Genomic DNA, 11,004 nt, shown 5'->3' with positions numbered 1-11,004 from the left:
ATATATATATATATATATATATATATATATATATATATATATATATATATATATATATATATATATATATATGAATGAATGTCAGTAGCTGAATATGCTTGGGTGGAGCACAGAGGTATATTATGTGGTTTGAAGTATTGTTGCTGGGGAAATCAGCCTTCACTCACTGTGGCAGATCATGGTAATGTTTGCAATGCACACTCACCAGATTGTGGTTGGTGGCATTGGAATCATCTTCAGGAAATGGTTTGGACACACCAAGGGCAACACAGTTAGCAAAGATGGCCAATAATATGAATATATCAAAAGGCTTAAAGGTCTAAGGTCAAGGAAACAATTGTCTTGAAAACATACAAGAGAATGCACACTCTCACAGATTTGCACACACACACACATTGGGCAAAAGGATATTTCCACTCCACCAGGGCCAGTGCTGCCATGCGTATAGGGTTGCTGAGAGTGAGGCAGCACAGAGCTCTGGGTGCACGAAGGGCTGATTTGTTAGCTTGTGTGTGCTTCTTGGCTCCTCCAGCTCTCCTTTGCCCTGCTGAACCCGTTGAGTTGAGTGTGTCCGTCTTGCTGGGGTCAGCCAAACTGGCCCCATCTGAAATAAAGGGTTTTCTTATTCAAACTATGTTGCCAACAAATGATCTCCATCTAATTTAAATATTAAAGGATAACTTCACTCAAAAAAAATAAATACAAAAATATGTTTCACACTTGAATGAGGGCTGCCATGCCTAGCACTTTAGTTTAGGGGCCAATTCTCACTATTAACTAGTTGCTTAATAGCATGCATATTACTAGCATATTGGCTGTTTATTAGTACTTATAAAGCACATATTAATGCCTTATTCAGCATGACCATATTTTAGATCCCTAAATCCTATCCCATACCTAAACTTATCAACGACCTTACTAACTATTAACAAGCAGCAAATTAGGAGTTTATTGTGGCAAAAGTTGTAGTTGATAGTTAATAGTGAGAATTGGTCCCCAAAATAAAGTGTGACCAAACTGACAAGTTACAAATCAGCACCAGCACATTATTCAAAAATTCTCCTTTGTGTTCATATGTGTTCAGAATAAATGATGACAAATTTTACATTTTGGGGTGAACTCTTGAGATCAGCTCACATCTCAAAACACAAAAGTGACCACAAAATAAGTGTTCAAGATGAACTATAAAGGCAATAAGAGCGAAGATAATTTAGCATTCAGTGAGATTTATGTGATCAGTTTCTAACATGTAGAGCCTATGATGTTTAATAAACATTATGCATTAAAAAAATAGTCTTCTGGCAGCCTCTTCAAAACCAATGACCTGCATATAAGTTGCATTTGACCTACACTGCACATACTAGTTAATCATGCAAAATAAATTTGGCATTCCCTATTCAACAGAACCTTACAAAAATGTTAAGCAACGTTAAAGAAAGAGGCCAGATGTGGCAAACAGATACTGTACACTTAAGACGCCTTATAAGGGATCGGGCTAAGTGACCTAGTTCTGAGAGAAACAGCTAGTATTTGACACTCCAAGAACACAATTCCCATTACAAACTCAACACATTACACTACAATTGCTATAAAGGGATTATTAAATCTATCTATCTATATATAATCTGACAGTATCTATCTATCTATTGCAAGAAATGCAAGGATATGAACTGCAAATGCAAACATGTAATTAAAATTTTTTTAAATGGTTACTGCACCCAAAATATATGGGCTAACTTCTATATTTGAATTTTAAAATGTAAAATGTAATTAGTCAATAACCTGTTTATTATTTGAGTTGAATGATGGAAGTCATCTACTGTGTTGGCAGTGTTTCAGTGCAGGTGTTTGCCCGATCACTCACCTTTCGGTACCGCATCCATGTCCACGACTTCTTCAACACCGTCTGCTGCTTATTCCCACGAACTCATGTGAAACAATAACTTACAACACCTTTCGTAGCTACTGACAATATCTATCAGGCGGAAGCGCGTCTCGAGCAGGTGAATCAGCTCACGCGCGCTGCACTGAAAGCACGCGACTCCAAAGACGGAATTTAAAAGCTAGGTCCAAAGACCAAAATATTTTTCTTAAATGTATTTACACGAATAAAAACACGTGGATTGTTCTATATGTAAAACTCATTCAAGAATACAAATGTCCAATGTCTCCCCGTGTGAGCGCAGGTCTCGGGTGCGGTAAACCGTGAATGCAGGATTAACTCGTGTGAGCCGGTTAACGGGGATGATTGTGCTCAAACCTTTCTACAGGGCGGTGGAGACACGAGGAGCATGCTAACCAAATAATCGAAGGAAAAGAAAAACAGAACATGAGACGAAGTTCAACTTTACGAGTCACATCCCTATTATAAATTCATTTTAATGATCACAGCGCCTCTAAGCGGTAGCAGACGAAAAGACAAAGACTGCAGATATATGAAAGTTTATTTATTATAACCATTGCAATGGACGAGCCCTTCTTGAAAATACAAGGCAGCTGCTGTTGTAAACATTAAATATGCAGGAAATACAAATGCCTTCATTTTTTGGATGGAATGAACACTTAAGCAATGATCTTCAAACATATTAAATAGCCTACCTCAAATAAAGTAAGAATTAGCATAGTGTCATATTTCATTGAATCGGCCAAATCTGTGGTCTGTTACACCTTCAAAGATATTCAGATGAATGTTTATTAGATCATTTATATATATATATATGACTACAGTTCGTATCTCTCCTTAAAATAAGATAATAATGCCAATTTGTGATGCACAATCCACATGAATGTAACCATGATTCATTTTCTTGATCACTCATTTGTGTTGCAATGACAGAGAAGTCTTTACCTTGGCACTGTGTAAGAGTGAAAACAGCCTGTAAACAACTTGAAACATTAAATAAAACTCAAAACAAGCAGTAAAAAAATCAAATTTGGTCATGTAACAAACAGATAAAGAGACATCCTTCAAACACGATTGACAAAATCAAGCACATTTAGGGATGGAATAAAGTGTAGGCACAATTAAATCCATAGAATGAAGCAAAAATGTGAATTGGATAACACTAACCTACATCCTATTTACAAGGCATTATATTGCGGTTTTTATATTTGGGCATCTATAGTTATACACACCTGATCCTGTAATCTCACTTCTTGCTTGACTTTTTGCTATCCTTCATATACTGCATCATAATTGAATCTATATATATATATATATATATATATATATATATATATTTGGGATGGGCGAGGAAAATCACATGTTGGTTTTACTATTTTGCAAGTTGTCTGAACAGTAACTAACTTCCCTATTTTAAAAACCAATATAAGATAACAAAATATCAAATAAAACAGAATTGCAGACATTAAGGCCAAAGTGGGTGAAGATAAAAATCTAAGGACAAAGATATACATTTCAAATACACATAATATGCAAATAAAACAAACAGTGCCTTATTTTTCAGGTACAGTAGGTGTATTTAGCAGTGGCATTCAAGAAACTGAATGAACAAATATAAAAACAAAACACTAGGCCTATACTGTATACACTGTATAAATTATTATAGTCTTAGTAAAGTTCATTTATCACAACAGTTTGTATATTATCATTGCGTCCTGTGTTATGTTTGATTTTGATGTTTACAGCCAGTTTATCATTAGGATGCGCACCAAGTAAAGCCAACAGCCGTTTAGTATTTTTGTTATATACTTTATTTTTTACATTTTGGGTCTATAAAATGGTTTTATTTGGTAATTTATATAAATGTGTATCTGGGATAATAAAGTTTCAGTTGTGATTCTGCATCATATTCCTTCTTTCATATTCCTTATAGCTGGTATAACTTCACACAACAAAATTGTGATTTTCACAAATTAAGTAGCTAAAGTAATATCCCATATATTAGTTTGCACATTTACTGTAAACCTAATTACTACTGTAAAAAAAATTATGCTGAACAACACAAAACAGAGAGCGAATGAATTTGCGTTAAAGTTTTATTTAGAAATGTTTTCATGAAAAAGACAAAATAGAAAAAAACAACATATTTAATCAAAAATACAAAATTTACACAGGGCCTTACATCCAGGACAAATAAAAACTGCCTCCAGACTTGCTCATGCAGTCCCAGTGATACCAGCCTTTGCAAGAATCACATTCGATCTAAACAAAATTAGATTTACACATACAAATGAACATATCTTGCAAGTTTAAAAATGCACTGTAATGTTAAAAAGAAAGAAAGAAACACATCCTAACACACCCAAGTGTCTACTTGGTCTTGTGTGGGGGGATATTGTTCTCAAGCACAGGCCATCAGGCGGTTCTGCATGTGGAAAGTAATCAATGTGATATACATTATATTTGTCATCACATGCATAATCCATCATTTCTTGTATATATTATAAAAAAATCATTTATATTCATTTAGATTTTCTATGATTTCTAATGTTTTCTCTGGCAGGCAGCACAGTGTGTGATATAAAATATCTTGGAAAAAAAACAACATATTTAATCAAAAATACAAAATTTACACAGGGCCTTACATCCAGGACAAATAAAAACTGCCTCCAGACTTGCTCATGCAGTCCCAGTGATACCAGCCTTTGCAAGAATCACATTCGATCTAAACAAAATTAGATTTACACATACAAATGAACATATCTTGCAAGTTTAAAAATGCACTGTAATGTTAAAAAGAAAGAAAGAAACACATCCTAACACACCCAAGTGTCTACTTGGTCTTGTGTGTGGGGATATTGTTCTCAAGCACAGGCCATCAGGCGGTTCTGCATGTGGAAAGTAATCAATGTGATATACATTATATTTGTCATCACATGCATAATCCATCATTTCTTGTATATATTATAAAAAAATCATTTATATTCATTTAGATTTTCTATGATTTCTAATGTTTTCTCTGGCAGGCAGCACAGTGTGTGATATAAAATATCTTGGAAAAACCTGTTTTGATCAGTAACAATGCAAATGTTTAGTATCAACACCTGTGGAAGGATTCACATATTTAAACTCACCCATTTTTTTTATGTCCACAGACATGCCAGAACAATAAAAGCACCTTCTAATGGGACCAGGGCCACCGTGTGAACATATTGGGCTACTGTGGAACTTGTCTTAAACTTCTTGGGCACTTTTTTTGCTGCTGACCACTTCTGCCAATGTCCCTTCTTTGCAAACATAATACAACACTTCATCTAAAAAGTAGTATAAAGTTGTGATCGATCATTATAGACAACCAGTGAAGCCACTGAACCCAGGTGTATTTCAAATACTCACTTTCAATAATGAAGCTCTTAGCTGATTTTTTTTTTCATGTCTGGAAAGACCCTCAGGTAGCTTTCCAAACCTTGTGAAATCAGCAAGGACTTTGACTTTTGCCTCATCCGTCTCGTGCCTCAACACTGCACTGACTTATTGGTTGTTAACTTGTTATGTTACCCTGTCTGTTGCCTCGCATGTTAAATTGTTTGACATCACACATTTGATTACATATATAATTATCCAGAACTGGTCACCATCACCCAATCATTTACACAAATGGGCCTTTATGTGATTTGAACTAAGGTGACCATGGTATAAAATTGATTTTAGAAAAAAAATATTGCTTGTTGGCTTCAAAAATACTCATTATGAATGTTGTTGTCGTTGTGTTTTATTATTATTTTAATTATAAAACTATAAACGGAAGGTAATAACTTTTACAATGAAATACTGTACATGTATGTTAAAGACAGTGTTTTAAAGTACGTAGCCCTGCACATAACATGTGGGGGACAACAAGATATTGTGGCCTCAAATTATAATTTTTTTCTTTAATTTTAGATAAACTGTGGCCACGTCATACTAATTAGTTCCCATTTTCTCGTTTTAGGTCAATCGTGACCCTGCTGTACTAATTAGTTTTTTTGTTTTTTTTTCATTTGAGGTAAATTGTAATCAGGGCCATGTTGTACTAATTACTTTTCCTGTTTTCTTGTTTGACACCTAATAATTCAAATTTTTGCAAAGAAAAATAGAAATGTGTTGTAATCCTCAAAAACAGAATTGGTATTGTTGTGTAAACGATTCCTTTGAAGTTTAATAACTCTCTGAATCATCCAAACCTATTCTGACAGGTGTAACTCACGATTCTGAAACTGCTGAGCTGTGTATCTTGTAAGAAGAATCCCGAATCCCTCGATTAGAGCAAGCAGAATTCCCCCCATCATCGCAGAGCCCACCATGGCTAGCGGACCACCTGAAATACAAACAAGCACATTGTGCACACTTGCAGAGGTCATTTCAAGACCAGAGATTAATGCTGCATGTATATACTATTAATACTACAGATCATCAGATGGATCTATTTCCAGTAGGTTGTTATATCTCATATATCTCCAAGGCTATAATACACTACACAGCTTTTTCGTAGATTTTTGGCCTAATTTTTAGTCTGGACAAGTCAATGCTACAGTAGTTTCCGAAAGTCAGACTGCAGATATTCAGAAGCTATAGTTGATAGATTTCAAAGAAAACGGTGTAGTGTTTAATGGGAACAGACAACCATTTTTTAGCTTCAGTTGGAAGACATTAAACATGTTTAATGTTCTAAAAAGATTTTGGAACACAAACTGTTTTCATTTTTCATGCTAGTCTCCTAGCAATGAGGCACAAGGTTTCTGCTTGAATTTGTTGTGGTAGTCTGTTATAGTGTGTAATCCTCAGTCGTTTAGTGTATGATGCCCCGTTTTTCTCTGTAATCTCTGTAATAAAGTCGACAAAATGACTGTATGTTTAAAATCTGTTCGTATTTTAAAAGCTGTGTAGCGTATTCCAACCTTATTGTCTAATATTGTGGAATAACACTGATAAAAGAAAAACGACTATCATGCTAAACGTACTGCGTGCAGCCAGTATAGCTCCAGTCATGGCTCCACTGGTGATGGAGTTCCAAGGGTCTTCCTTACCCCGCAAACGCACAAGACCACAGTCTATGGTGGAAAAGAGCCCACCCCATACAGCAAAACTACCTACAGGAGAAACAGACCCATAGCACAATTTATAGTGAATCACTGATATACAAAATGCTAAAACTAGTCATACACAACACAGTTTTATACAACACGATAAACAAACACAAGAAATGATTCTGCAACATCACCTCCAATTTGTGGTGCTCTTACTCTCACAGCATTTGCGCTCCCCCTAAGCCTGTGTCGTACACCCTGTAGTAACAGAGTGTGTTTATTATTAGTAACTGAATAGGAATGTGTATTAGTAATAGTAATAGTAATATATAAGCTCAGTTGTTTTGTTGGTGACAGTGAAGCTTACCACAGGTGCGTTTCGAAAGCCTTTAACAGACTGGAACACCCCTCCTCCAATGGCCCCCATGGTAAATGCACCGCCACAGTCATCAACTATCCTCCATGGACTAAAAAATATGAAATGAAAGAGCTATATTTTTAAGTCATTATCATATTTGATGCATTACTTTCTAAGGCCTCGAAATTATCAACATGATCAAAACCTTGCTGAAAAACCTGTTGTGCACAACCTACAACATGCCTTTTACATGCCTTACAACATAAAAGTTAATACTGTATTAGCAAGTAAAAGGATTTTAGTATAACTGTAAAAACGTCCATCATCAGGTCGTGGTTCACGTGTCTTATTGTTAGTATTGTTAGTAATATTTCAAGATAAACACTTACTGGATGTAATCAAATTAGGTGATTAGGTTACTTGATGATCATTTACCCATTGTTTTTAGAAAAATGTATTTTATCTAGCAAATTGTAACATTTATTTGTACATCTCTCCATCATCATTGTATTGCATAGTATAGGCCTATGTTTTGCCCCCACAATAAAAACTACAGTGCTTGATCAAAAAACATTTAAACATCATCTGACTAAGATATGTAGCCTATTGTTGGGAGATAAAGAGCGATAACCAATATCCATATGCATTTCATGTAAGTAGACTGCTACACTGTTATAAAGATCTCATTGATACATTACTTTTTGGCCATATAAATATCAGCATCTGCAACAAATTTCATAGATTTGTGCCTCTGAGTAAAACTGATGTATGTTTCCTCCTCGAAACTGAGCTCTATATATGAACCATATAGACCTGATACATACACATTCATATATATATATATATATATATATATATACACAGATATATACAGAGTTGGGAAGGTTACTTTGGAAATGTAATAGGTTACAGATTACAAGTTACCCTACTTAAAATGTAATAAGTAGTGTAACCTTTCAATTACTTTATTAAAGTAACGTAACTGATTACATTTGATTACTTTTCAAAATTTCTAACATTTTCAACTGTTAATCATTTTCAAACATGTAAACCAGGCAGGGTTAACCTTACAGTATGTGCTCAACACTGAAAACTGTCAGACTTTCAAACTCCTTCATCACTTGAAATAAGACTATAATATTTTAATTTTAAAGAAGACATTGGATGCAAAATATCTTCATTTGCATATAAAAATGTGTCTTAGCAGTGTGTGGACACAACCACCCTACAATGATAAAAAAAATCACTCATTTTTTTAAATCCCCCAAAAACCTAAAACACTCTCAATTATCAAGCCATTTTGATTTTGGAGTGAATACCAGCGCTCTCTTCCACCTTCAATACCACGACTGAGGTGAGAACCTTGAGCAAGGCACCAAACCCCCAACTGGGAGACATACAAAATGTGCAGGGCTGGGGGTACTCCAGGACAGGTTTGAGAACCACTGCTTTAAATCATTCTGAGGTTAAATACATATTTAAAATCATAACAAGAAATAGTTTAATAGCTATGATACTGTTTTTGAAATCAAATCTTTGCATGGCTATGAAAGGAAACACTGGAATCTAACAATGCCTTAGAAAAAAACAGTTACTCTTAAAAAAATAAAGCATATACATAAACCCTATAGGAAATATAAGAGTTATCGGATAAGCATGTTAGAAACTACTGAAACATTGGTGTTTCATATTTTAGAGCAGCCACTGCAACTTATGAAAGAACTCAATTAAATGTGCATGTGGGCGTGTGTGAGAAAAAATCAGATGTAACCGCCTTTGTAATCCTTAACATTTTCATAAGTAACTGTAATTTAATTACACATTTTTACTTAGTAACTGATTACAATTACTTTAATTTTGTAATTAAATTACGTAATTCCGTTACATGTAACTAGTTACTCCCCAACACTGTGTGTGTGTATACACACACACACACACACACACATATATATATATATAAGCCATAAACCATATATCAAATATGATACTAATCATAAATCACATTTGCAAACATTTTTAAAGATTTTATTTTATATTTTGTCTAATTTTTCAATAAACTGTTCTATTAAAAAACAATTTTTTTTCTGATTATGTCAAGCATTACTGGCATAAATCATTTAAGCACGTAATGTGATACTAAACAAGAAGTTAAAGCTGCAAGTGCAGTAAAACAGCGAGTTTATTGAGCCCCTTCACTTCTGAGCACTGCAGCGAGATGAGATCCCACATGATAACATGATTATCTAACACTCGCTGTAATAATATGTCAACAGTGCGTGAACTGAGACAGCAGCAGCTACTGTATGACCGCGGAGACATACATCGACACCAACATGAACGCAACCGAGAGCACACACTGCTTCACACAGTGTGTGTTTGTGTGTGTGTGTGTGTGTGTGTGTGTGTGCGCGCGCGCGCTGGAAGGTCGTCGAGAAAAATTTTCCGAAGCACAACAGAAGAAATCCTTCATTTATACCTAAGAGTTTTTATTTATTTTATTGTTTTATTTGTCATTTAAGGGGATTTTTATTTTTTCCCTTTTAGGAGGATATTTACTAATGAAACGCATGGTGCATTTATATAAGAAAATTAAACTGAATGAATGAATTAAAATAAATTGTACAGTAACTAATTTTGACACATGACACTAAGCCTGCAGACTATTAAAATAATAACTGGATTATTATTATTCTTTGTATTTGTCTATTGTTAAAAGAGATAAATATGATTATTAATCTGTTTTATTCTCACAGCAAACGAGGCATTCGTTGCATCCAGTGGGGACATATTTATGGATTATAATGACTTATACAGTCTTTTTTTCGTTGTGTTGCATTGCATCGCGCTGCGTAAACATAAAACCATGTCTATTTGTGATCGGAGAAATGACAAACAAGAAGCCCTACTCTAAGTGGGGACATAATTACGGATAATAATGACTTATACTGTCTTTTTACTGTAGTCTACTCTACCAGGATCAGCAGGAAGTCCTCCATAAAATGTGCTGCACACATCTGAATATTTGGGTTGAACTGTTCTGGAACAGTGTTGTAAATACAACTTAACCACTGATTTCTAGTTTCCTCTTTTGGAAGACCAAACAAAGTAGTTTCGCTTTCACAATGAAACACAGCGTCACACACGGTGACCTTGAGTGAACGGAGGCCGGAGGCTAGAGTGAGGAACGGCCGGCGGATTCGACGGAGGAGCGGCCGGCGGGCTTGCGGCAACCCCATGTTACGCGAAGTTGATGTATTCCCTCAGCGACCAGCACAGATCAGCTCTAGGCATGACGAAGCAGATATCGTCCTCTTTTGGAAGACCAAACAAAGTAGTTTCGCTTTCACAACGAAACACACAGCGCCTTCACGACATGGCGGTGGCGGCAACAATACTACAGCGAGAATAAAAGTTACGCCTTCTTTCTTTGCATGAACATTTGGGCGGCGTTATGCAAATCTTCCCACATAGTGATGTAGATATGTGGGGGCGTGTTAGAACGAGCCGTTTTAGGTAGGCGTGGTTGACTCTTAACTTTTATAAAGAATATCTCTTTGGATTTGAGACTTTAGTTTTTGCAACTTTACAGATCTTCTTTATGCACCAAGAGCTTGTAACACTCCAAAGAGAAAGGAAACATTTAAATAGCATCATATGACCCCTTTAATACCTCATTC

General features: G+C 35.3%; 2 protein-coding genes across 2 annotated transcripts in view; both read right to left on the bottom strand.

Annotated features, from left to right (window-relative positions):
* Positions 1-2,204, bottom strand: part of cacna1fa (calcium channel, voltage-dependent, L type, alpha 1F subunit a) — a 39,472-nt gene extending 37,268 nt beyond the window's left edge. Inside the window, exons 1-3 of the mRNA XM_016228882.1 lie at positions 1,865-2,204; positions 412-604; positions 206-311 (exon numbers count right to left, since the gene is read on the bottom strand). Coding sequence (XP_016084368.1) covers positions 206-311; positions 412-604; positions 1,865-1,883 — 318 coding nt within the window. The 5' untranslated portion in view covers positions 1,884-2,204. The remainder of the gene's footprint in view (positions 1-205; positions 312-411; positions 605-1,864) is intronic.
* Positions 2,205-5,137: 2,933 nt separating this feature from the next.
* Positions 5,138-9,673, bottom strand: LOC107548247 (mitochondrial import inner membrane translocase subunit Tim17-B-like). Its single transcript, XM_016228881.1, has 6 exons — positions 9,649-9,673; positions 7,337-7,436; positions 7,164-7,227; positions 6,904-7,032; positions 6,150-6,260; positions 5,138-5,217 (listed from the first exon to the last, which is right to left on the bottom strand). Exons 1-6 carry the CDS (start codon positions 9,660-9,662, stop codon positions 5,138-5,140), a joined length of 498 nt encoding a protein of 165 aa, XP_016084367.1. The 5' UTR covers positions 9,663-9,673.
* Positions 9,674-11,004: the final 1,331 nt, after the last annotated feature.

This window comes from Sinocyclocheilus grahami, unplaced genomic scaffold, assembly GCF_001515645.1.
Source record: "Sinocyclocheilus grahami isolate Dianchi unplaced genomic scaffold, SAMN03320097.WGS_v1.1 scaffold345.1, whole genome shotgun sequence".
NCBI lineage: Eukaryota > Metazoa > Chordata > Actinopteri > Cypriniformes > Cyprinidae > Sinocyclocheilus > Sinocyclocheilus grahami.
This window is presented reverse-complemented; position numbering and strand designations above follow the sequence as displayed.

Coding starts and splice junctions, on each gene's coding strand:
- LOC107548247 (XM_016228881.1), bottom strand. Junction 7,228..7,336: donor GCTTTCGAAACGCACCTGTG/GTAAGCTTCACT, acceptor CTGTTACTACAG/GGTGTACGACACAGGCTTAG. Junction 6,261..6,903: donor AGCTATACTGGCTGCACGCA/GTACGTTTAGCA, acceptor TTTGTATTTCAG/GTGGTCCGCTAGCCATGGTG.